The 26611-nt window shown below is 43.3% G+C and overlaps 1 protein-coding gene across 1 annotated transcript in view; it reads right to left on the bottom strand.

Moving 5' to 3' along the window:
* CDCP2 (CUB domain containing protein 2) overlaps positions 1–26611 on the bottom strand; it is a 43144-nt gene that overhangs the window by 8504 nt on the left and 8029 nt on the right. The window contains exons 2-5 of the mRNA XM_015427694.1: positions 21198–21285; positions 18825–19172; positions 9823–10164; positions 6600–6953 (exon numbers count right to left, since the gene is read on the bottom strand). Coding sequence (XP_015283180.1) covers positions 6600–6953; positions 9823–10164; positions 18825–19172; positions 21198–21285 — 1132 coding nt within the window. The remainder of the gene's footprint in view (positions 1–6599; positions 6954–9822; positions 10165–18824; positions 19173–21197; positions 21286–26611) is intronic.

The raw sequence follows: 26611 nt of genomic DNA, 5'->3' as shown, positions 1-26611 counted from the left end.
CTTTTAGGGGCGGCTGCCCCTTTCTCTGATAGAGAGTCCTCTCCGGAAGACCCCGACTCCAGCTCGCCGCTGGACTTACTGTTCATCCCTTCTTTTTCTTCCTCCTCTGGCTCTCCCATCTGGACTCTCAAAAACTTCTGTGCTTTGTGAACAGAGTCAATCTTTTCCTTTTTATCCTTGATTTTGAAGATCACGACTTCTGGTGTTAGCCATCTGTATCCAATTGCTTTTGTCTGGAGAAAAAGAATTAAATATTTGTACTTTCTCCTTTGTCTTATTTCAAATGGAATGTCTTTTAGGATTCTGATAGCATTATCTCCAACTTTCAAAAGAGCTCCAGATGCCGCTTTCAAGATTGCATCCCTCACACATCTCTTCGAGAATCTTATCACTGTTTCCCCAGGCAGATTGTTTTTCTTTATATATCCTGAATATGACTTGTAGGCCACATCCATATCGCTCAGAAAAGATTCTGCCTTCATCTCTGTCATTGGAGCCAATAATTCACTCATCTTCTCCTTCAGATTCTCTCCTTTAGTCTCTGGAAGGCCCTGAAAGCGAAGAATCAAATTAGCTTTTTCCATTTGTAGTTGTAACAGCTGATCTTCCGTGGAGATTTGCTTCTTTTCCAGCTTTTGTACTTTCTTCTTCACCTTTTGTGCAGTGGTGTCCACTTCTTTCACCTTCTCAGCTGTTTGATTCATCATTTTAAGTGTCTCACTCAACTGTGTTTGCTGGGTGGTGATACATTGATTCATTGTTGACAGCTGCTGCTTGAGATTATTCATCTGGTCCAGCAGAGGGTGCATGGATTCCGCCAATGTCTTTGCCAGCTCGCTGGTTGCTTCCGGTCTTGGGCTCTCAGTCCCTTTTGTTTTTAAAAGTTTCTCTTTCTCCGTCCTCTTCCCCACCATCTTTGTGGATTGTTTACTTTAACTGATATTTTCAAAGTCTCTGAGTATGTGCTTGTACGCTCGAACCCGCCTTGGTAAGTCTTTCTTAACAGTTTTATTCGCTTTTTCTTCTGCTCCTCCCCTTCAATTAGCTTTTAAGTACGTGCGTTTGGGAGGCGTCCCTCCCCCGCTTGCCTCACTTTCTGTTCTGTGGGGGGTTTGGGGAGCTTTCTTTTCCTTTTATTTAAACACTTAGATTGAACTCATGTTCATAGTTGGTCCTCAGACCTTGTTTAAGCTCTGTTTCTTTCGCTCGACCTCCTGCGCTTGCCCTGGTCAGCGTCGCTTGGTTCCATTCGGTCTTATGGCACGAAGAACCTTTGGGATGGAGAGGCACCTCAATTCCCCGGCATCGTGCCGGCGAAGAGGCAACCCCTCGAGAGTCCCATGGGCAGAGCCCCTTTAGCCGGGTCTCTGGGGGTGTGACGATCCTGTGCACCCCCTCCTTCGGCCAGAGTGCAGCTTCACCCCCAGGAGGTCCGAAAGGTGCGACTGCTCAGCGCGCCGCCATGAACCGGAAATATACTTCTCTATCCAATCTTAATCAAATTAATGTCTATTTGATTAAGATTGGATAGAGAGGTATATTGAAAATTTTTGATTTTTATTTAGACAAGGCTTATAATAGAAGACTACACAAATGGCAAACTTATAAAGATATTAAGGACTTAATTTGATTTTTAAAAGGTGTTATATAAATAAGATGGGTTTAAGGATCTTATGAATTTGTGTAACTGGGGAAGAATATATAGGGAATATATATAAAAAAGGGAAAGGGGAAAAGTAGGATAGAATTTATAAACAAAGGCAGCATGATATAAGAAGTAGACCAGAGAATTTTCTTTTATTGATGTCAAAATAATTAGCATAAATAGAATGATAAAAGCATATGATTATGGAAAATGGTATAAAATCTAGTTAATAATTAAATATAGTTTATAAAAGATTGTTGTAGAAGAAAATAAAAGAAAATAGGTCTTGTTAATCAATAGAGATGCAAATATTATACAGCTTAGTGATTATGTAACTTTAAGGTATATCCAAAGTTAGACTTATAGAATAAGATAGTTAAAAATATTGATTACAAAATCTAGATTTGCAAAATATTAGGTGACCATATGGTGGGAAAAATAGAATATAGATATATATGTATGAGGTGAGTTAATTGATATGATGTTGTTATCATTACTCTCATATATGTTTGTTTAAAATAATAAAATTATTATTAAAAAAAAAGAACAACGGACTTTAATCTGGAAAACCGGGTTTGATTCCCCACTCCTTCACATGAAGCCTGCTGTGGGTGACCTTGTGTCCAACACAGCTCTCTCAGAACCCCACCTATCTCACAGGGTGTTTGTTGTGGGGAGAGAAAGGAAGGTGATTGTAAGCTGCTCTGAGACTCCTATAGGTGAAGGCTAGGGTATAAAACCAACTCGTCTTCTTCTGAGTTTGTCTTTTAGCCTTGGCCTGCTAGGATTGCCAGCCTCCAGGTGGGGCCTTAGGGTTGCCAGGTCCCCTCGCCATGCTGGAAGGGGGATTTGGGGGGTGTTCTAGGATGTCATCGATGTGATGACATAATTCGGAACTGACATCATTGCATCAGTGATGTTGCACAGCAATGCTCTGGTTTAAGAGCAAAACTCTATGGTTTTAAGTCAAATTTACCATAGAGTTTTCCCTCAAATCAGAGTGCCACGTGTGACATCTCTGATGCAATGACATCACTCCCAGGTGACATCATCGCATTGGGGATGTCGCACCTGGATGTGGCTGTTTGGGGTCAGGATTTCCCCCACCAGCCAGATGGAAGAACCCCCATGGGGCCTAGAGATCTCCAATAATTACAAATTATCTCCAGACTACAGAGATAACTTATACATGGAGTCAGGTTTTGTTAGGTCACAAACATCCTCAATGGGGACCCAAAGTAGCTTACATCATTCTCCACTCCTCCATTTTATTCTCATATTGGGTTGCCATCCCCCCCCAACTGGGGTGGGTTTCCCCCCAATTTCAGGCCCTCCAATCTGCCCACTGGTCAGCTGCCAGCAGGGGGTGCCCCACCCCAGAAAAACTCCATGGCGCCCAATGTGTCTGGCACAATGATATCACCTGGAGGTGATGTCACCATGCTGGGCATGTCATTGGGGGGACACTCTAGCCAAAAGCTCTATGGTGTCCATAGAGTTTTTGGCTGAATGCTAGAGTGTCCTCCCAGCAATGTGCCTAGCGTGATGGTGTCACTTCTGGATGATGTCATTGTAGCAAGCGCAAATAGCACACACACAGGAAGACACCAGACAGAAGACTGGGGCCCCCTGCCCCTGGCAACCCTATCCTCACAACAATTCCATGCGGTAGGTTAGGCTAAGAGTGTATGACTGGCCCAAGGTCACCAAACAGGGAGTGTGGGGATCTGAACCTGGGTCTCCCAGATTGTAGTCTGGTACTCTAACCACTATACCATGTTGGCTGATAAACAAATGAGATGCTTTAGAAACTGATGGGAATTTTGATTAAGCCACCTTGTTAAAATTTTCTTTAAAACTAAAATGAAAATGCTTTATATGTAGACATATGTCTTTGTTGTGATGTGTTTGAAAGTTCTTGCCTTACTAAACTTAAAGCTCGCCATTTGCTAAGCTATGCTACTTATCTCAGCTGGCAAAAAACTCTCAGCTGTTTGCGGGTAGCTCTCATCTGATCTACCTTATCTCTTGTCTTGCCAGCCTATGCATTAAAGACCAGGAACAGGGTAAATGTACTTCACAAAAGAAAAGAAAATAGCAAATACAAAACACTGTATGAAAAAGGTGTGATTTTAATTAGCATGCAACCACCCTCTTGCAAAGCCTATCTTGTTAATAAGGATGAAATTAAATAAATGGCAGTTTACTTAATTTCAGTCTAAGTTCCCTGGGAAGCCGGGAGGCTTGGTCTTTCTCTCCTGGGCCGTTGGGATAGATTGAAAGACCTGGTGGCAACATACCAAGACTAGGGTGAGTTTTAGACTCTCTCTGGTAATTTGTAACTTTGTTTTGTGACACACTCCCCTTGTACCAAAAGTCCTTTCCTGGGGTGGGACTGGGACTTTTGACATGGTGGGAGCTGTGGGATTCACTTGAGGTTTTGAAGTCAAATTCCTGGTTTTTAGTCTGTGCAAAAATATTGGTACTTGGCTGTGAAGAGTTTGTTATTTTGACTGAGTGCAGTTAGGGTTTTGAAATTATGGCAGAAGGACGTGTAGAGTCTGAGCTGCACTTGGAGGAAGACACCATCCTGACTGAGGATTTTACAGGAATGCCTGATCTCATGTTGGAACAACAAGACATGCGACCTTCACCGCCTGTGAGGTTGAGGATTTGCACCTTTGAACCGGAGAACCTGGAACTGCGAGACGGGCGTGACAGAGAAGAGCTGCCGAGATGCCCCAGACACTCTGCAGAAGCTGTAGTCCGCAGAAATCCTGCTGGAGACCAACTGAGTTCTGGACTTGGTGAGAGAGGGACTACTGAGTTTGAGAAGGTGTCGACACCACTTCAAATCAGAATTCTGGGCAGAAGACGCAGACCGGCAAAGTGCAGAGTCTAGGTGGAGAAATGCCATGGACTTCCCTGTTGCTCACCCTGTTACACAGAGAGATGACTCTCCTTGGAATTATGACAAATGTTTCCCACTTATAAAGAGGGACAGGACATTCTAGCATTTTTCTCTCTATGAACGGACCTGTGAAGATTTGGGGGTCCCTAAGAGACATTATATGGTCATCCTGAGGTCCCAGGTGACTACATTGCTTGCTGATTTGCTTGGGAATATTCAAGTTGCAGACGCTGGGAACTACCAGAAGTTTAAGAATCTTGCTCAGCAACTGTTTGCTTTGTCCTCTGAAACCTACAGAAGAGCTTTCAGAAAAGTGGATAAGAGCCTGTGGCAAGGAAGCTTCCACATTGCTGCTGCCACATTGTCTCAGAATCTGGACAGATGGCTAACTGCTGAAGGAGTGCGTACCTTCAATGACTTGAGAGAGTTAATTCTCATGGAACAATTCTGTCTCTTGTTGCCAGATGAACTGTCTGCTTTGGTCAGAGACTGGGATCCTATCTTGCTAGACCAAGCTACAGACCTTGCTGAACACATGAGACAGCATTGTGAGAAGGCAATGGGAAAATCTGCCTTTGAAGGAGGAAGCAATGTGCGCCCAGCAGCTGTCAGTAACACATCCAAGCCAGTAGAGAGCCAGCACAACACCCCTGCGAAGAAGCCTTCATCATCGCCAACTGCTGCTGTGAGACCCATAGTTGATCCTAAGAGTGAACTCTGCTTTTACTGTAAGAATTCTGGGCATATAAAGGCTAACTGTCCTTTTTTCAAAGCAAAAGAGAAGCCTAAGACCAGCACACCTGCTGCTGATACCCGTGTGAATGTGATTAATCAAGCTGAGTCAGCTGAGAACTGGGAAGAAGAGGAGACTTCTCCCAGCTATTCATCATCTACAGAGTCGACAGCTGAGACTCCAGCTGCCTCATCTTGAGAGAAAGCATGTCAACCTGTCAATGTTGCTTTTTTGGACCCAATGCAGATCAACTGGGCCAAAATGGAGTTTTCTCATGAAATAAGGATTAATAACATTCTTGTCCTTTCTTGGAGGGATTCAGGGACAGACCTGACCAGTATTTCAAGGAGGTTGTTAAGGCCAGGACAGATCCTCCCAGGTAAAAAAATATGTGACCCCTTATGCAAGTAACCCCATTGAAAGAGAGCTAGCTGAAGTAGACATAAAATATAGGGGATTTGTGGGGAAATCAGTGGTGATGGTGCATCAGAAATGTTTTACCCCGTGTGCCCTTGGAAATGATATTGCTTACAAGGCTTATTGTGCCCAATTAACCACTAGACCCTCAAAATCTTCATCCAGAGCCTTGGCTCTTGACCGCCTACCAGTTAACTGTTTTGTCTTGGAAACTCAGACTGCAGTCCCACTCTGCAGGGCTGACTTTTCTTGTTAAGTTCCATGAGAAGCCGAGAGGCTTGGTCTTTCTCTCCTGGGCTGTTGACATAGATTGAAAGATCTGGTGGCAACCTACCAAGACTAGGGTGAGTTTTAGACTCTCTCTGGTACTTTGTTTTATGATGCACTCCCCTTGTACCAAAAGTCCTTTCCCAGGGTTGGGACTGGGACTTTTGACAGTCACACTCAGAACTGTAACTTTAAGAGATCAAGGTCATCTTTTCATTTATTTATTTATTTACTCAGATTTGTACCCCGCCCTCCCCGCCAAGGCCGGGCATAAGTTTTTTAAAGCGTGTGCTGTTAAAAATTAAATATGCAGTGTGTATATCAAGACAGCCCATATTTTGCCTAAAACAAAGCATAATTTCCCGACTGCTTGCTGAGCTGTTGAGAAACTGCATGCAAAATAGCAGTTTACTGATCTTACAAGCTATTGCTTTGCATAGTTATCCAATGGTACTAGCATTAACAAATTGAGTGCACCCCCATGTACTATCAATTAAGACTTTGTGTTGTGCACATAACATAGAGTAACTGTTTTTTCCCCAAAAGTAATAATCTGTCACTTGTTCTACTTTTAAAATCCATGCAGCAGGAAAGTTGGGTGAAAGAGATCAGACTGCAGGCCTTACCTCCAATATATGCCACTGAGAAACCTCGGTTGGCTGTATTCCGGTCTGTGTGAAGGACCAATAGCAGTTTGTTTCTACTGGATATAATAGGAGACAGCATTTCTCTCCCACACCACTTCCCCAAAAGCAATGCTTTCTCAGTGCCTCCATCAAACACAGCGAGATGGTCATAATCGCAGCCATCTGTCAGACTGTTCCGTCCTTCCAGATCCAAGTCCAGGAAGAAGACTTTGATTCGATATCCTGGGGGCAGCTGGATGGTCCAGTGACACTTGATATTGTTGGGATAAAAGTTGGGATATTGAGGACTAGAGAAATTTCCTTTGACAGCCGTGTATACCTCCTGACATGCACCTGGTTACAGAAGAAAGGGAATGTAATACAAATCAAGCAGTCAAAGCATGAATTCTGGTTTCTTTTCATACTACTTATGAGCTTCTTAACACCTTCCTCTGCCCTGCAACCCCTGGAAAATGCCTTCAGGCACAGCTGTGAGGGTGCAGTGCCAGCAATCAACTGGTGGCCTCAAGTTAACTGTAGCCCAAACCAGAAAGTGACCCTGTATTAAGCAACTGCTACAGAGGCTGCTTCAACACAGGGGTTTTTTTTCCTGAAGAGAGAGCATGTCCCCATGCTTTTTGGGAGCTTCCAGATGATAGTCTGCTCATTCCAAGTATGACTTGTGGGACACCCACAACCTCCCTTTTTAAAATAGATCAAAGGAGAAAAAGATATGTTGATCTGATTTAAACAGGGCCAAGCAGTCTGGCTATGGGCTGGGTTTCTCTGTGGAAGTTCTGTCTACAGCCAATCCGGGATCTAAGCTCAGCCTGCAAAATGGTGTGGCTAAGTGGCTCAGCCAGGAAGGGTGGATTGCTGGGTTTTTCTGGGGAAGGGAAGGTACCTATTGTTGGAATGTGAAAGGTTTATAGGGCACCTACTTTAAGAAGATCAGAACAGCCTATAGGGGACAGCTGAAGGACTGCTGGTTAGCATAGCTAGATTAGGGACTTCCCACAGTTTCACATTATGTCCTTCCTGTCTCCTGACTGACTCTTTGGAAACTTCCTGCTCCAGCTGAGCCCTCCCTCTTCGTTCCTGTCTCACACAGCATTTCGTTACCCTATCTCTCCTCTGTTCTATCAGAATTTATTTCTTCTTTAATAAACTGAGTTATTTCTTTACACAGTTGGTGCTCCATTCCTCTTCATGCTTAAGCTCTGCCAACACCAATGAGGGCAGCAAGGATGGGTATGTGGATGTCATCCTCTCCGGTCTGAATGCAGCACATTGCTGGTTGCACAGTGGGGGTAAGCATCCTGAGTATCAGCTGCACACACCAATATCTAACACAAAACTACTGGACTGTTTGATATTGGGTTTCTATCAGTGTGGTCTGCACCACACCTCAGGTTGATTGGACATTCAAAGCTGCACCATCGTCTGCAACTGCATTGATCTCCATTCTGGTGGAGGCATCATTTATCTTTTGCCTCACTGTTCCTGATTTGAGAATTATCTCAGTATTCCCAATTTGATCTTCTGCCTACTTCCTGCCATATAAAGCCACAGTTCCAGACAACACATCCATACACAATAACTGTGCTGTGTTTCAGCTGCCAGTTATGACCTTGCTATGTCAGGAAAAAACAGCTGGATAAATGCCTGGCAGCATATTTCTCGAAGACAGACCTGCCCAGACCCTGTAACAGAATCCCTATGTAATGATTCCGACTTTGTGATGATTGACACTTTGGGTTGGTTCCACACCAGCCATTTAGTCTGGAATTGTCATGATTCTTTCACTCAGTTTTTACGGACAATACAGATGACATCATAGGTGATCTGTTGCATTTCTGTATTTTCTGTGCTGTGTCTGTCTTTTGTCAGGCCTGACTTGTGATGATGTTTAAAATCTAATACACAATTGCAGCTCTGGGCTGTCCTATGTGGAGAAAGAGCTGAATTTTCTCAGGGCTCCTGTCCCTTTAAAATTTCCTCTTTCCTCTTTTGCTTAATTAATTACATCATGTTACCTCCTGCAGCCAGGTCATTTCTTGAGGTGTTCATGAATTCATTGTAAATTTTCAACTCTTGTTCTCTTGAGGGAGGGGGAACTTAGTTACTTTTTGTACTTTGTAGTCAACAGGAATGTGCTAAGATCTTGTGTGAGGATAGATTTTTGTGGGAAATGTAGTGTTAAATCATAAAACCCCATTGCAAGTCCACTTGTGATTCAAAGTGGATAAGAAATCCTTCAGCAGCACAAACAGGTTATAGTGTGGAATCACTTTTGGGAACATGCTCATGGGACAGCCCTTTGATTAAAAACAATCCTGGCACCTAGAAAACAACCTCATCTGGAAGGTGACTATGCTTCATTCAGTGGTAGCATCCACATATGGGACTCCCTCCAGCATTCTGAAGCAATACAATTCCTAGAGGGCTGTAACTGAATGTCCCCTGAATGTCCAGATTCCCCCTTGGTCTTCTTAAGGTAATTTGGGATGTGGTGACGTCTTTTATTCATTGTCTGTGATGGACATTTTTTTTAAGTATCCTTGTACTGAGGACTCCAATTTGTGAATTCCTGGAACATGATCAAAACCTGAAATTCTATAGGCTGTGGTAAATCTCAAACTTTACCATGTGGGTTTATATTAAGAATGAATATTCAACATGCAACAAAGGGGGAGGGGGAATAACACTATTATATTAAAAAAATAATGTTAGAATCAAGTCTTGCCTGAAGCCAATATTAAGTGATTCTCACTGATTATGAGCATATCAGGGGAAGATATGTGGCTTAATAGTAGAGAACATGTTATGTATGCAGGAAGTCCCAGGTTCAATCCTCATTGCCACTAGCTAAAAGGATCTAGATAGTAGGTGTTGGGTAAGACTTTATCGGCCTGAGACTCTAGAGCATCACTGCCAGACAAGGAAGATAATTAGATACTTCATGTGCTCAGCATAGAAAACTTAACACTCACAACAGCAGAAAGCTTAATCCAAATAAAAACAGTTATAATATTTATTTATTTGGTGAAGTCAAGTTTTATCTCTCTGTTTGTCCAAAATCTAGTGTTTTGTGGGGCTAGTGGTGGCTATCTATCTCCTTTTCCTAGGATAATCTTGTGTGCTGGTGGAAATACCACAGAATCTTACATGCATCTGATTACTTGATCTTCATATACAGTAAAAGTAGAATTTCTACACATACCTGAAAAGAAATAGGCCTTGAAGCCTCTGCCTGCAATGTTAAAGTCTGATTTGAACACAACCAGAAGTTCATGCATGGAAGAGACTACAGCTGGAGGCTTCATACTCCCACAGTAGTGACTGAGAAGTGGATCCCCCATGGTAGGCCCATCAAAGATTGCCACATAATCAAAACTGCACTGTTCACTGTTTTCCATTTGGAAGTCAACAAAAACCAATTTGATGACAGAATCTGAAGTTGCCTGGATGATCCAAAGGCATTCAGCATTGTTGGGGTAATTCTCAGGATAATCAGGGCTTGTTATTGATCCAGAAAGGCCGGTGAGCACCCCCCCACAGACATCTGGAAGTAAGAAAGTATGCCATGTTAAAATAAAGCACACAGAAAGAGTTTACAGTCTAAAAGATGACAGAAAAAATGTTGCTGCTCTCCATCCCTCCAAATTAAACAAGACAACTAAAACAAAGCAAGGAAACACTGTAGAAGTATAGTGGATAGTGTATAGACCAATGATTCTCCACTGCAGTCTTTAGCATCCTTTCTCAATAAAGTGCATCATTGTGGTTTCTAGACTGAATGCCTCCCTGAAAATGTTGAGAAGACATCCGTCGATAACGAAAGCTAATAATGCATATATATGTATAATCGGATTACAAGCTTTAAGAAATTAAATAAAGACTTACAATGGTGAAGGATGAGAGCCAGGATGTTCCCAAACATTGCTTCAAATGCTCTTGGTAGTGAATAAAGAAATCCTGGCCTTATATATAAACGTGTTTTCGCATGGCAACATTCTATGTTTGCCAAAATCAGTTGGCTGCCTGAACTGCCCATCAGAAGGTGTGCCTGAGTCCCGCCCACAGAGCCAGCTCCCGCCAAAACTCCAATCCGAACAGATTACCTCAGCAGCTGAGCAGCCATGTGCCTGACCAGCCTTTTTCAGCCGTCAAGAGAAGGTCAGCAGAGGAGCAGTCATGGCCGTTTGCCTGCCGACCATTCTTCAGCCCTTGGGAGAGCCTTGCAGCAGGTAGGGTCCATCTTCCCCCCACCCCAGCTGGATTCTGAGGTGAGCCAGCGGGGCCTGCCATGGGGAGAGAGGGCTGTGGCCGGCCTACCTGGGCTGGCGGGGTCTGCCTGGTGGGGTGGGAGGGCCACGGCCGGCCTACTGGGCTGGCGAGGCGTGCCTGGTGGGGTGGGAGGGCTGAGTCTGGCCTACCTGGGCCGGCGGGGCCTGTCTGCGAGGGGTGGGAGGCCCAGGCCCTGAAACCATCTAGCCCGAAACTATCTTGCTGGAAAACATTCCTCAGCCACACTTCTCTACCAAAAATGACAACTTTCAAGACTATAGACATTTGACAACACTCATTTCCAAAGATTCCTCCTTCTCATTCCCTACTGAGACTTTTATCATGACTACTCACTTTCAACCCACCTTCCCTTGAGACCTCTGCTCTAACAGTGTGACCACAACCACATTGAATGACACGGACATCCAACATAAAGACTTTGCAGACTGCCCAGTTGTTGACACTACTCCACAGACCCCCGGGTGCAACATTTTCTGGCCCAGATTGTGTGACCTTGGACACCGACTATTGTATAACATAAGGTATATGAGACTTTACTTCCACATTTGTATCTTTCACGTACAGACGGATAATATTTACTTTACCTCCTTCCAGCCTATGCATTTGTTACACATCACATCTTTCTAGAGCTCGTTGTATTGCTTTTTCAATGGGCTTTACTGTTAGTAGAGTGATAATTCTATTTTCTTAATTCAGTTTTCATTGCATTGCTTGTGATATTGTTTATATGTATATTGTTTCTATTATACTGTTTGTGGTATGATGTTTTATTGCATGTTTTTGTGTAACACGCCTTGATTTTCAGCAATGTAATACACTGGTTTTTCTATTAAAGAACCCAAGAAGCGGTGCATATTGTAACAGCACACAGCAAGGGTCCCCAAAAATTTGAGCCTGTGGGTAACTTTGGGATTCTGATACAGGATGGTGGGTGCAACCACAAAATGGCTGCCACAAGAGGCTGAGCCAACCACAACATGTCAGGGTGTGAATTCATGTGTAACTCTAATAGTAACACTTCAACATTTCAGGCAGAAGCTCTGTTTAACAGGATGCCTTTTAAAATTAACATATAGCTTTAAAATATTTTCTTGCATATATACAGTTTACCTTCATTCATTCAATGAAAAGCTTTGTGCTATAGTGGAAGCTGCTGCTGAAGCAAATAAAAAAAATAACCTGCACAGCCAATCAGATTGGATGCTTGCTGGGCAAAAGCCCCAACTGTCTCTGCCCACATTCTAAAAACACTGGGCAGGTGTTGGAGGCCCCTGGCATACAGGACACTATGGTGTCAGATGTGAACTGTGCAACTCACTCATTGAATATACTCAAACCCTTCCCCCTAGGGAGGCTGGGGAGTTGGAATCTTTCCACCATCTTATATATGCTGTGTTTTTGCCATTTTGTCTGTGCTGTTTTAGGTACTTGGTATTTATTTGGCTGTTTTAATTTAGTTTTAATCTGAGATTTGTATATTATTTTGTTGTAAGCTGCCCTGATCCCTACTTGTAGGCCTAGTAAATCTAATTTCATAATTAATTAAGTAATTAATATAAAATGAGTGCTACAACAATTGCCTTGTGTGGCCATATTCCAATGCCCCAAACATGGGTAGGAAAGCAAATCCATGCTCTCAGCTCCGGTTTTTCCAGTAACATATTCACACTGTGAAGATCTGTAAGACCACATGTTCAGTAGCAAGAAAGATGAGCCCAAGGACATGTCTGCATTTATTTTCTATAGGGTATATTACGCTTGGATTGGTTAGCAGCAAAAGGAAACCGGGTCACCAAAGAACACGTTGGCTAAACACCATAAAAGTTGACACCAGCCTGAGCATGGAACAACTCAAAGAAATAGTACAAGATCGGAAAACGTGGAGAGAGCTGGCCCATAGAATTGCCAAGAGTCAGACATGACTGAATGGCAACAACAACAACACATTTTATCAGTGTTGGAAAAGGGACAGACAGGAGACTGTCCATAACTCAGTGAGAGCCAGTTTGGTGTAGTGGTTAAGTGTGCGGACTCTAATCTGGGAGAACTGAGTTTGATTCCCCACTCCTCCCCTTGCACCTGGCTGGATGACCTTGGGCAAGCCGTAGCTCTAGTAAGAGCTGTTCTTGAAAAAGAGCAGTTTCTGTCAGAGCTCTCTCAGCCCCACCTACCTCACAGGGTGTCTGTTGTGGGGAGGAAAAGGGAAAGGAGTTTGTAAGCCGCTCTGAGACACCTTTGGGTAGTGAAGGGCGGGGTATAAATCCAATCTCTTCTTCTTCTTCTACTACTCCTCCCTCAGCTTCTTAGAGAAAAGGTGGAGTTTCAGCATGATAGTTAATCAGTCGATAGATACATAGATCCCACCAAGATTGTTCTGCAGGAAAACAGCATTTTGTAATGTAGGCACCTCAAATTGCAGGTGAACCAGGAGAGGGGAGTGGGTTGTATGTGTGTTTAAGAGCAGGGTGAGAAATGAAAAGAAACAGCACTGTATGTACATGTAGGGCAGTCATGTTTCTATGTTGCAATGGCCTGAATGAGTGAGTAGTACCTTTTAGGGGGAGGGGTTCCGATTCATTAATTTTGAGAAACACTGGTAAATCTCCCCTAGTTTCCTAAAGCAAAATTCTATTAACAAAACCAAGAGGCTTATGTGCTTCTTGGTGGAGGATGTTGTTGTCAATTGCCTTTCTCTGGAACTGTCTTAGTGAAGTCAGCAGGGTTTACTACATAGAAAATGGTTTGCAGATCACAGCCTGCATTCTCATTGTTAGGTCAATTTCTGCTTTCAATTAGGCCAAGGCATTCTTAAAGAAGCAATAAAACTGGAAAGAGAGAGCTGAAGTCAGCTTGCAACCCCCTTCCTGTGGCTGCTGGCCCCCGAGACAGAAAGAACCCAAAGTTATTCCTGAATTCCTGGATGAGTGTTCAGGAAACACTTCTGACAAGGGAAAAGAAAATACATTTGCAGTTCTACTCCAAGCGCATTATTTTCTTGACATCACCAAAAATAAGCACAAGAAGCCTTCAGCACCCAATTATATCATTTGCATGGGACCATTCTGGAGCTGAGCCATGGTGAGTCTGAAAAAAAAATGTGGCTGCTCTATATCAACGATTTTCAAATGCTCTGGAAATCTGGATTCCAAAAGTGATTGCTAAGCAAGATTTAAACTACATTTCAAGAGGTTTTTTAAAAAAACTATAAGAGGAGTTGGATCAGAGACCAAATAGCAGCAGAGATTTTGCACCCCATTAAGAAAAAAAGTTATGTCGGCATTTGTCAATAGTTGTCGGGTGTGACATTCCATAGGGTTTCCAGATTATTTAATGCTGGGACTTGCTAAAACATTGCCATACTTTCTCATTCTCCCTCACCATCCAGAGATACATGCAACATCACCTCCTCTTGAAATCCCTCCTCTGTAGTGCCCTAATCCTCCGCCCCAATTGCAAACAACTCTAAAAAAGTCTAATGAAGTTAATCATAATAACAACAATAACAAAACAATTATCTTGCTGCTATATTTTAGCACATTCTTTCTCCAAAAGAGCTCAGGGCAATTGTATTCATCTCTTACATTTTTATCTTCGTAACAAACCTGTGAGGTAGGTTAGAATGAGACCATGACTGGCCCAGAATCTCCCAATTAGCTTCATGGCAGAGTGGGCATTTTTGAACCTGGGTCTCACTGTTCCTTGTCCAATCCACTACCAGCTACACAGCACCGTCTCTCAGTCTGCTAACATGCATTGTTTGCCTTTTCTGAACATGTTGATGGGACTTTATTTTCTCCTTACCCATTCTAGTTCATTCTCTACAGTCTCTTGCCCTGGCATAATTTGCTTCTATATAGCTGTGGTGTTCTTCTATGGCTCCCAAGCAGGAGGGGTCTTTTCCCTAGCATCTGCATAGTGCTGTCGTGCCTTTGCGCATCTTCTGGCTCCCCTCCCCCTGCCTCCTTTGCTGAGAACCTGCTTTGGAATGATCCCCCCCCCCGAAATATCCCAATCAAAGTGTGTTTGTACTGGGAAGGTATGGGTTTTTGCAGGTACTGCTCACTTCAGTTCCTTTTTCTTTTCCCCAATCACCCAAGGCCACCAGAGGCCTTGTTTGGGCTTTTATTTTTAAATAAAAAAATGGGTAACTGATATATCACTACAGAGTAATTATGCTATAGTGATATGTCAATTACTGATTTATTTCAAAAGCTATTTGGTGCTGTGGAGGCAGGAAATGGTGAGGGGGGGGAGAGGAAAGTGTGGGGGAAACCTCCATAATGATGTTCCATTGTTGTTGTGAAGGCCTTTGACATTATACAGAGAACTGTCACCATTTGGGAGGACCCATACCTACATGCAGCATTTAGAGTGTGCTGCCATCTGGGCAGGAGTTTAGAAAGGCCCCCAAAAGATCACCATTCCAGAGTCAATCACAACAAGCAAAGTTCTGGAAATGACAAATGGACTCCAACTCATTGCTTGGGAAAATTGACTTAAGAGGATGATCGGACCAATGCAGTTTTAAGTAAAGCTTTTCAACCAAGTCAATATTTTAGGCAATTAACTATCTTGCTTTTAACCAGTTAACTAAACAATTAAAATTAACAACACTCTTATCTCAATAAAGCTGATTTATTCTTTTGATGATGTTTTAATCAAGGTAACAGTTTATTTTCTCTTAACAACATAGGAAAGTCACTGGGGAAATTATCTGAATCAAGAGATTCTGTTAGAATTTGTTTAAGCTCTCTCTTCTTCCGCCCACTTAAGTAGGGAAACCAGTTATGATTTTAATATCAGTTGTCAAGCTGAAATTCTTGTTTATGGTTAAGGAATTAACAGGTAATTTAGTTCTTCATAATTTCTAAATCCATTCTTTCCAACAGGTTTCTAAAATATCCTTTGGAAATGCTGGAATTCTTTCATTCCATTTTATAATTCAGTGATATTAGGTACTGAATTTAAAAGATGTTTTGGCACCAAATATGCAACTAATATCCAAAACCAATAACTACTAGCCCAAATGCCCATCATAATTCTGCTATCCTCTTATCAGCCTGCAAGCAGGAACACCACCACCCCCTCAGTGATTTTCCAAGGAGTCTGCATAAGCCAACTTAACTGGCAGTGGTGATCATGACTGTTGGGTGCCATTTCTTTTCTGTATTATTTAAACAAAACTACCACAGTGAGGGCAGAAAATATTGACTTACACCCTATATTGGCTTCAGTCAATTCAGATGTCACCACATAGAAACAAACTTGGTTAGCCTTGTGGTGCAGTAAAGAAACTTAAGAGAGAAAGGCAATGAATTTTGGCTACATTATAACATCTGCGAAATCAGAGAGAGATCAATGTTTCCTGCTGTCACTGGTGCGCGCGTGTGTGTTTGAGAATAGAGAGAAACAAAAGGTGCCCACCAGTGACAGCAAGCACAATTGCTGCTTCCACTGAGATGGAAGAAAACTGGGGAAAATAGATTTTGGGAGCTCTACCATGAAATGTTTCACAACACACACACACACAAAGCTTTCTGTTCAGACCTACAAACCAACATTGCTTTTTGGAGGAACTGAAGGGAGAGGAAATCAAGCCATCAGCCTTAAATGGCAAAAGTATTTAATTTGGCTACTTTTGTGTTATTTGATTTTTCCACAGTTCTCATCTCTGGAAGAGGAGAATGTACCAAGATATTGTTCAGGTGAAGCAAATGGGGTGTGTTGTGTGTCTCTGCTTTAGGACCTCCCAGTATATGGGATCCTAAGGGAATTAGGTAGAGCTACCCAACACAGGCCTAGGTAGCATCCAGGTCCCTACATGGAGGATGCACTTTCCAGGCACGGGGTGTCGAAAAGCAGTGGCCTGAGGCAGAGATGCTCAACAAGCAGAATGTGCAACTCTGCTGATCAGGAAAAGGCAGAAGGTCGGACTCCCAGAGGTTTGTACCAGGGTGGGCCAATCTGGAGATTTCATATTGCGTGTTAATTGCAAGGGCAAATATCACATACCACTTTTGCCTTCCAAAGAGGATTTTGAGGCCTGAGCATACATTTAATCGAGATATATGTTTGGGTTTTTTGTTGTTGTTTTTGTTCCCATTTCTTTACTTTCTGGTGGGTCTAACATTCTGTCATGATCGGGGCTGTGCCACCAGAAGCCTACTAGGCCCAGGTAGCCTGGCTAGCAGTAGGTGAGGCTGGGCCTACAACTCCCAGAAGCCCCTGAGAGGTTTTGGAGCCAAAATTGACCAATAGGAAAAGAGGAGGGCTTGGAATAAAAGATCTGGAGCAGCAGGAAAAACTGTTCTTCTTCCCAGAGGGCAGAGCCAGAACGAAGGCTGCTGCAGGAAGAAACCCTCATCCTGAAAGAAGGGTGAGTAGTCTAAGGCCACTGCAGATAGTGAGCTAGGGACAGTATATTTAGACACGTAAGGGCATTTGATTTCTTTTCTTTTCACCCACTTACTGTTAATCTGTGCCTTGTTGTTTGACCTCCTATAAAATAAGCCTTTTCCTTTTTGTACTCTGCCTGGTTCTCATGCCTATTATTCAGCCAAAATGGAGGTCTGAAGGTCTTGGGAGGGTGCTCTGGGCCTCAGGGGAGCCTGGAACCAGAGTGGTGGCAGCGTCAGGTGACACCCCACCTGAGCCATGTCACATTCATTGCTGTCTGTTGACATGATCTGATTATTGTGTTTCTATTGCTGCTATTTTAAAACCTATTTTACAGCTTGTCGATTTTTTTCATAGGACTGGTGTCCTGAATTTTGTTGATTTTATAGTTCCTTGGAGTGCTGTAGCCTTTTTCCTGTTGTTAACTGCTTCAAACGTTTTTAAGAAGAAGAAGAAGAGGAGGAGGAGGAGGAGGAGGAGATTGGATTTATATCCCGCCCTTCACTTGGAGTCTCAGAGCGGCTTACAAACTCCTTTCCCTTCCCCTCCCCACAACAGACACCCTGTGAGGTGGGTGGGGAGAACTCTTGACAGAAACTGCTCTTTTTCGAGAACAGCTGTGCCAGAGTTATGGCTTGCCCAAGGTCATCCAGCCAGGGGCAAGTGGAGCAGTGGGGAAACAAACCTGGTGCTCCCAGATTAGAGTCCGCACACTTAACCACTACACCAAACTGGCCACCAAGGTGGCCTACAAATATTTTAAATCAATAAACAAATCAGTACAGTCTCTCCTCACCTCAGGCATTTAGGCTCCTGTTTCACACCTAAAGCCTCTGACAACCATAATCTTCCCCTTGCAGCCAGTTTGCTTCTGTCTAGTCTTGCTTCATTCCCTTCACTGCTCTATCTGACAAATGGCACTGTGACTCTTGAAAGCTCATACACCCTCCCCCCCCCATCTTGTTGATCTCTAAGGTGCTACTGGACTGCAAACTAGCTGTTCCACTGTTCTGTGTGACAGGATTTGTCCCTATTGTACCTTCCAATAATTGTTTGCTTGCAACTTCCCATACAATTTCTCTCTGCTGCTCCATTTTGCCTGCTCTTGTGCTCACCCTCTCCTTGTTTGCCTGTGTGGTATTGACTCTGCCCTGTCCATCTCTAGAGTTCTAATCCTTTGGTGAATGGCTTGCTTCCATTCAATCAGCTTCTCAGTATGAACATAAGAGAAGCCATTTGGATCAGGCCAATGACCCATCCAGTCCAACACTCTGTGACACACAGTGGCCAAAACCCAGGTGCCATCAGGAGGTCCACCAGCAGGGCCAGGACTCCAGAAGCCCTCCCACTGTTGCCCCCAAGCGCCAAGAATTTGCTGTCTTTGCTACAGCCTCTTCCTCTAAAGCCCTGATTCTTTATCCCTCTCCTCAAGGCCCCAAGACCTTCAGGTACCATTGGATCTACCATTGCGTGACACAGCAACATTTTGGAAAAACTTATGTTGGTGACAATTCTAACCTTTTTGGTAGACAGCAGAAAATCCTTGGCTGGCCACATGCTTATCTGAGTGAAAGATTATTGTCATGACATTCCAGGATGATGTAAATGGCGGAGGAACACTTGTGCCACAGAATTTGCCTAGGAGGTTTCCTTGGTCTTCTGAGACCCCATTGTAGACCTTGAGGTAGTCATATTCACAGCTGTCATGGTATTCCAGATCAAAGTGATGGAAGGTCAGCAGAACAGAGGATCCTTCTGTTACCACTATGAGCCACATGCAGTCTGTGTCATATGGGTAGAATCCAGGGAAATTTGGGCTTGAGATATTGCCGTGTGGTGTGGAGAGAACACCACCACATTTAATGCCTGTAGAAAGTGAAAACATTGGAAAAGTAACCTAGATTACTTTGTCAGTCCAGAAGGCAGAGTGGTGGTGGAAAGAGCCATCGAGTTACAGTTTATTTATGGTGACCCAGTAGGGTTTCTGAAGGCAAGAGATGAACAGGGGTGGTTTGTTATTGTCTCTCCATAGCGGCCCTAGGCTTCCTTGGTGGTCTCCCAGCCAAGTACTAACCGTGGTTAACCCTGCTTAGCTTCTTAGATATGACAAGACTGGGCTATCCCAGGTTGTCTAGGTCAGGGCAGAAGACAGAGTAGTCAACTAGTTTTATGAGCACCTGATTGAAGCACTTCTTTACACAATAAATAACCAATGCGAAATTCACCTTCCCAGGATATAGGGTTGAACACTATATACCTTCAAAAGAGGACTAGGAGGAAAGATGTATTAGCAGCTGTTGGCCATGATGACTAAATCAGACTATTTTTCCCCATTGGTGGGCTGCATGTGTAGCTCCCTAATGGAGGGGCTGTAGCTGTTTGGGAGATGGGAAAATGGCACAAGGAGAAGACTGAAGCTCCTCCTCCCTCTGTGCTGCAGTCATGATCCAAATCAGGGCTCTGTACACTTGGGAAGCAAGTTCCCTTGCTGCTGTGACTATGTGAGTTAAAGCCGGGACAGGGGAACTCAGACACAGAACATTAGAAATCATAATGTGCAGCTTGGCTCTCAGTTTTGCAGCACCCTCACCTGGCTTACGAGTGGTCCACAGCATGTTTAAATGTCTACAGCAACAAATCAAAATCTTTATTACATGGTAGAAATTATATTTTATGAATTGTTTTAAATAGCAGTATAGCCCAGCTGAATAGCCCAGCTTAGCCCAAACTCATCAGAGCTCGCAAGCTATGCACAGTTGGCCATGGATAGATCTTGGATGGGAGACCACCAAGGAAGACTGGGATTGCTAGGCAGAGGAAGGCAAGGGCAAATAATCTCTGCTATTCTCGCGCCTTGGACACCCTGCAGATAGAGCTGACATGAGTCAGTTGCGACACATTGTTCATTCGTTTATATAAATATTTATATCCTGCCTTCACCTATGGCTCAAACGAGGTTACAATCTCAAATGCAAAATACAGAATTAAACCCTCCAAATAACCCCCCTCCACCATGAAAATGCTACACCAACATAATATGCTGTTACAGACAGTTCTAAAAGCTTTTAGTTGCTTCCCTATATCCATACTCCTACTAAAATCAGCAAGAGTTCAGTACCTACTGAAATCAGTGAATCTTTGGCCTCACTCTTAGTACTCTCTGAGCTGGACCTGAGGTGCCCTTCTGTGAATGGAAGGTGCTTCCTTCCACTGGCACAGGGAGGGAGCTGCCATTTTCCTACTGAAGTTACAGCCCCCTGTACCACAGACTATGCTGTCCCTGATGGACTCACAGCAATAAGGAACGGGGGCCAGGATTGGTGACAACAGGTGGCTGCAGAAGACAGGAGGAAGCAGGACGGGTCCATTCCATGAGCGGAGCTCTGCTCATTGTTCTTTGGATGCAGACTGCTATCCTTATTAAGAATGCTCGAGGTTAGAGGATGTGGCGTGAGGCTTGCGATTGACCACCCTGAACCTAGAAATTCTTATGTATATGAGCGTTCAAGTGTGTATACAGAGCTTCTTTGTTCATTCCAATGTAGGACACTTGTCAGTGTGTACATTTCCTCATCACCCTTGGATCCATTCCCTTCACTGATTTAATTGGGCAAGTTTACATGTTGAAAGGTTCTACGTGCAAAACTGATTCCACATGACTGCATGGGTTGGGGCACATATATTTACAATACATTTGTAAGCCCTGGCTTTAAAGATGTGTAGAGTGTAAATACTGAGCAGCAGACCACTGAAATCTGTGAAAGAAGCATTATAGTGCACTCCTATGATCTAAAGACGGGCACAGAATACAAAGTAAGAAGATTCCATTTTTAAATTAAGCACAATCTTGTGAAACGACCCAGAACACAGCCCCCCCCAGCCACACCTTACCTTTATTGGCATTTATCCCATTCATTGCGGACAAGAAAGTTATAATGACAAGATGTTTGAGAAGCATCCACTGCATCCTTTGACACAGCTATGAAGAGACAAATGGACCAAGTGCCAGAAAATAGCAAAAGTATTCTCAATGCAGACTATTGGAGAGGGGAAAAATAGCTGGAGGCCTGTCGAATTAATAATGGAATGAATAATTCATTGCTTGTTTGAATTAGTAACCTGATCTGTTCTTTGCTTCCTTCACTCGGTTTTAACGATCTGGATCAAATGTCCCTAGGATTTACACTGTACCAGGTACCTTGTCAATACACTATATTTGGAAGCAATATTAATGGTAGGGATATGGTGCATAACCGCAGTAAGCCTGTGCTGACAATCTGCCCTGAAGGGCTCATGAAAATAATTTAGTTCACCATGCAAGATAGGCAACCAAAACAGAAATTTCAGATTTTTTATGGAAATGTATCTGGGGAATTAGCTTGAATTAAAATATGCAACCTGCTGCACGAATCCAGTTGTTGACAAAAGAAAGAGGAGTGTGGAATTTATTTGTAGAGGTTGAGGAATTAAACCATATTAATGATGCTGGTGCTATTCATGACATACATGATTGTCAGACAGTCTATATCATGACCCTTTTCTGGGGTTGGTTACCAGGATGCTTGTAATGAGCACTGGGTACAGAAGGCCACATTCCCAAGATTTCACCTCCAAGAATGGATTTGAAGGTTGACACCAATTTTACTTCAACAGCAGTGTGACATGTAGAAACCGAGCACGACAGTCAGGTGAAATGTTTCCTAGTTTATAACTAAAGCAAAACATCCATTTGCTTAATTTCTACATGGCAGGGGGCTGTCATAGAACCTGTACAAAGTTGGCAACTCTAGGCTAGCACGACATGTTTCTAGTCTCATAGCACAAGATTTTGAGTTCAGAGAAGACTTTTTCAGACATTGCAATCATGTGTACTGGGAGCCCACCTACCAACTGTGTGGAAACAGGAGTACACACTACTTGCAATCCTCCCAGTACATGTGGTTGCCAAGTTATCGGAACAGGGACAATGGATACTAAAGCTATTCCTCAGTTGCTGCTATTCACACAGCAGGGCAACTGTACCTGTCAAATGTTCCTGTTACGCATAGCTGGTACGCTCACACAAAGTGTGTTTTTACCATCTAAAAAGGAAGACAAGAGTGGAGAAGGATGGGAGGAATGTAACGCTGCAATCCTGTGCAGAGTTTCTCCAGTCTAAACCCACTGATTTCAATGAGTAGACTTGGAATAACTCTGTACAGGATTGCATTGTGTTATGTATCATGATGGAACCATACTTGCGAAAGGGCTCGCTAGCGAACATGCAGAATAGCGTAGCTTGGAGTGCATCACAATAGAGGGTTCGGATCCTAGAATGAACCAATAGATTGATCCGGATCCTACCAGTAGCCAATTGGTAAACAATACTCTGTAAACAGCCTATCGTGGGATGTGGGGTGTGTGTTGGGTATGGGGTGTTTCATGAATATAAGCAGGGCTCTGACCCTGCAAGTTTGTCTTAGTTTTGAGCTGAAACCACTTAATAAACATGAGCTAATCACTCTACGCGTCTGAACCCAGTACATTTCACACTGTAACTACAGTACATTTATTGTTCTTCAGTTGCCAGGTGACTGACTTTATGAATCCAAATTTATGTTTAAAAACATTTTTGCCACAAGTCATTGTAGAAGTTAATTTGGTCACACGTTATTGCGTTATTATTATATAGTAGGCAGGATCAATTAACTGATCTATTCCACATCTCTGCCCCACCACTCACCAGCTGCACACACTGATGCTCTCAGGAATTTATAGTATATAGGTTATGTTTAGAAGGCCAGGACTCTGTAGTAAGAGTACTGAGCAGATTTTATAATGGTCAGACAAGTCATGTTTGAGCAGCAGGCTTTTGGGGAATGAACTGTTTCTCCTCTCCTCCTTCTGTTTTTAAAAAAAGTACAAGTCAGTTTAGCTCCGGATTTATGGCGAAGTCAACAGTGAAGTCAAAATAAATAATAGCCAGAGGAAAAACTAGCAACCCATCTGCACATGCTGGAAGGCCTGGTATCACCTGCAAGCTGCTGCATTCTAAGTAAGATTAATATTTAACATCCATGGTTCTAAAGAGACCAAACCATTATGGAAAATAGTTATGGAAGAACTATTTAGGTGCAATTCCCAATCCATCCCCAACATTTAAAAATTAAAATTCACTTAGGAGCATTTCAGAAGAAACTGCCTGGAACACAGAGCAAGCCAACATGTGGGCATAATGACACACAGACAAATTTTTTTTAGATTGCGGGGAGGAGAGAATTTGAAACGTATGGCTTTTCTCACTCCTGCATTAGAAGTGGCACCTGCTGAAATCTACATGCCACTTGGAAAGGGCCGGAACCCTCAAGCATTCTCTCCACTAGGGAAACACAAGAAAGCTAATGGCCTGCTATCCCTCGCTCTCTTTTCCCTATGGAGTCGGAAATGTTCTGTTGCTGTAACTCCACACAGAGGAATTCTGAGTACCAAAATGAGCCACGGTCTTCCAACAGAAATGCTCTGAGGAAGGCTAGGGGTAAAAATGTCACCTTCAAAGCCGCAGAAAAAGGAAAGGGCCATCTCTAAATCTAAGCCCCTAAGACACATTGCATTTATTAATTAAGCAATAAGGATCGATACCTGAGACATTTCCTGTGGATTAATGACCATCTGGGAGGAGCTGATGGCCTGAGGTGCAGCTGAGGGCCATTAACACCCATCAGTCATCAGTTCCCAGGAAGTACCCTAGCTAAGGTCACTAAGTGGCTGGATTTATTTCATGAGCAACGAGAACAATAATAATATTTAGTTCATCTCCTCCTCCTCCTCCTCCTCCTCCTCCTCCTCCTCCCATTCTTTCCTGAATCCAATGTGTTTCCATTTTATGAAGCGGGATTTCTTTTATTTTATTTTGTTATTTATAGTCTGCTTTTCTCCTCAGTGCGGACCCAGACCAGCTTATGATTTGGTTTTCCTGTGGTCCACTTGATCCTCACAACAACGATGAAAAAGAGTGTTCATTCGACCCAAGGTGACCCAGTGAGTTTCCGTGGGGCGGAACAGGGATTCAAACCTGATTTTCCCAGATCCTAGTCTGACGCGCTGACCACTACACTAGGCTGGCTCTTCTTAAATTTAAAGACCCCAACATTTCACAAATATTTACTTCTATGAAATGGGAGAGAGAGAGAGAGATACATATACAGAATAAGGATATATAATTATGTAAACCTGCCAATATAAAACAACTAAGGCTGCCAACTCTGAGCTGGAAAATCCCTGGAGATTTGGGGGTAGATCCTGGGCTTGGGGAGGAGAGAGACCTCAGCTGGGTATGAGGCCATAGCGTCCATCTTTGAAAGTGTCCATTTCCTCCAGGGGAACAGTTCTCTTTAGTCTGGTGGTCAGAATAATCCTGGGAGATCTCCAGGCCCTGCATGGAAGGTCAACAAACACACGGGAAACACGGCAAGGTTGAGCAAACATGGAAAAACACCATGTTAAAACAAAACACACAGTTCTGATATGCTACTACATATATTCGTTTAAATCATATACTTAAATATACAATAAATACCCTAGTGTATCTTATTAATTATAGTACATTGATAACAAAAACCTAAAGAACAATATATACCTTGTAGAAAAGTCCACAGCTACAGAGACAGGATTCAGTGCTGTAGACTATCTTGCTTTCTGATGAGAGACTGATGAGAGATGCAGCAGTCGTCAATGCCAATGTTGTAGGCTGTTTTGCTTTCTGAAAAGAGATAGAGCAGGCATCAAAGCAACATGCCTCCTAGGCAAAAGTTGCATGTTTCAAGAAATTCTTCTTCAGGCAAATTATTTTTCCTGGAACCAAAGCTCACAGTGCTACAATGCACAAGTCAAACAACTCTGTAGAAGGCTTATCTGGTTCTCCACAGAAAGAGATAGCATAGAAAAGAGATGAGGAAGAGAGTGTGATCACATGTGCCACTCTAAAGATCCTATGGCTGCCACTGAACCATCTTTCCTAAAACGTGTGCGTGTCATAGGGTAGTTGTCTTACTGGAACTAGCACAAATAGCCACTGCAGTCTACATCATACTGTTTCCTGTTACTGATTTATTTGCATGAAAGTTAGTATCTCACTAAGGAGATCTTTAACTTCCCAAAAAGAAGTTCAGCAAATATTTTGACATGCTTGTCATCCTAACTGTTGAACCCTTTCACCCTCATCATCAAAGTTTTTTATTTTTTCCCTTTTTGATCAAAGTTTTTTCTTATTCTTACAAAAAAGAAGTTTAAGCTGCTTTTGCATATGCCCATCCATTCATCATAGACATGACATTACATGTACCCTTGCAAAAAGCACACAGGTTTTTGTTTTTGTATGTCCAGGGCTTCAAAAAAAGCCCAACAGAAACTCATTAGCATAAAAGGCCACACCCAACAGAAGAAACTCATCAGCATATTAGGCCACACGCCTGACATCATCACTCATTAGCATATTAGACCACACCCCATGCCTTCCCTTGGCTTGCCCTTGAGCCCTGCAGCTGCAGGGAGCCCAGGGAAGCGTCCCCTTGAAGGGAAGGGAATGGAAGGCTGTTTAAACTGCCTTCCCTTGGCTTGCGCGGGCAAGCCGGCCCTTGGAGGGGAGGGGAGGGAAGGCAGTTTAAACTGCTTTCCCTTAACTTGCCCGGCACCCTGCGGCTGTGGAGAGCCCGGGCAAGCCGGCCCTTGGACATTTAAATGCCTCCCCAATCCTTCCAGGGCCTCCCTGGCCTGCCCGCCTCGGAGTTGACAAGGGGGTGTCGCTCTCCAGGCCTTCCCTCTGTAGCCAGGCACGCAGAGGTTTTGGCTGTGGGCGTGGCCAACTCTGAAGCCAGCCGGAACTCTGTTCCTGTGCGTTCCTGCCCAAAATTAGCCCTGGGTATGTCTGATATACTTCACCACACAGATCTGATCATATATTTTGAAAATGGTTTTGGGTAATGCACTTTGAGTGTGCTGTTCACACATATTTCAGACTGAGTGTGAAATGGACAGCAGTGCCCTAAATTCCTCAACCAATTCTTTTGAGGCAAAGAGAAAGGAGATTCCCCCCCCCCATGACCTTCCATAACTCTCACTACTTCACAGTCCCCAGGGAAACATCTGTTGAAGGTTCTCCCTTTTGTTTTTACATTTTGCATCAAGGTTCTTTGTGTGCATGTATAGATACACAAGTGTAATTTATATCTAGTATTAAAAAACCCATAATCTCAAAATGAGGAAGTACATACGTATGGGGAAATAGTGAAGATTAATATGAGGGCAATGGGGGATAATAAAAAACAAAC

This window comes from Gekko japonicus, unplaced genomic scaffold (assembly GCF_001447785.1).
Source record: "Gekko japonicus isolate JY-2015 unplaced genomic scaffold, Gekko_japonicus_V1.1 scaffold332, whole genome shotgun sequence".
Lineage (NCBI taxonomy): Eukaryota > Metazoa > Chordata > Lepidosauria > Squamata > Gekkonidae > Gekko > Gekko japonicus.
Note: the sequence above shows the minus strand (reverse complement) of the source record. Positions and strands in the feature narration are given on the sequence as shown.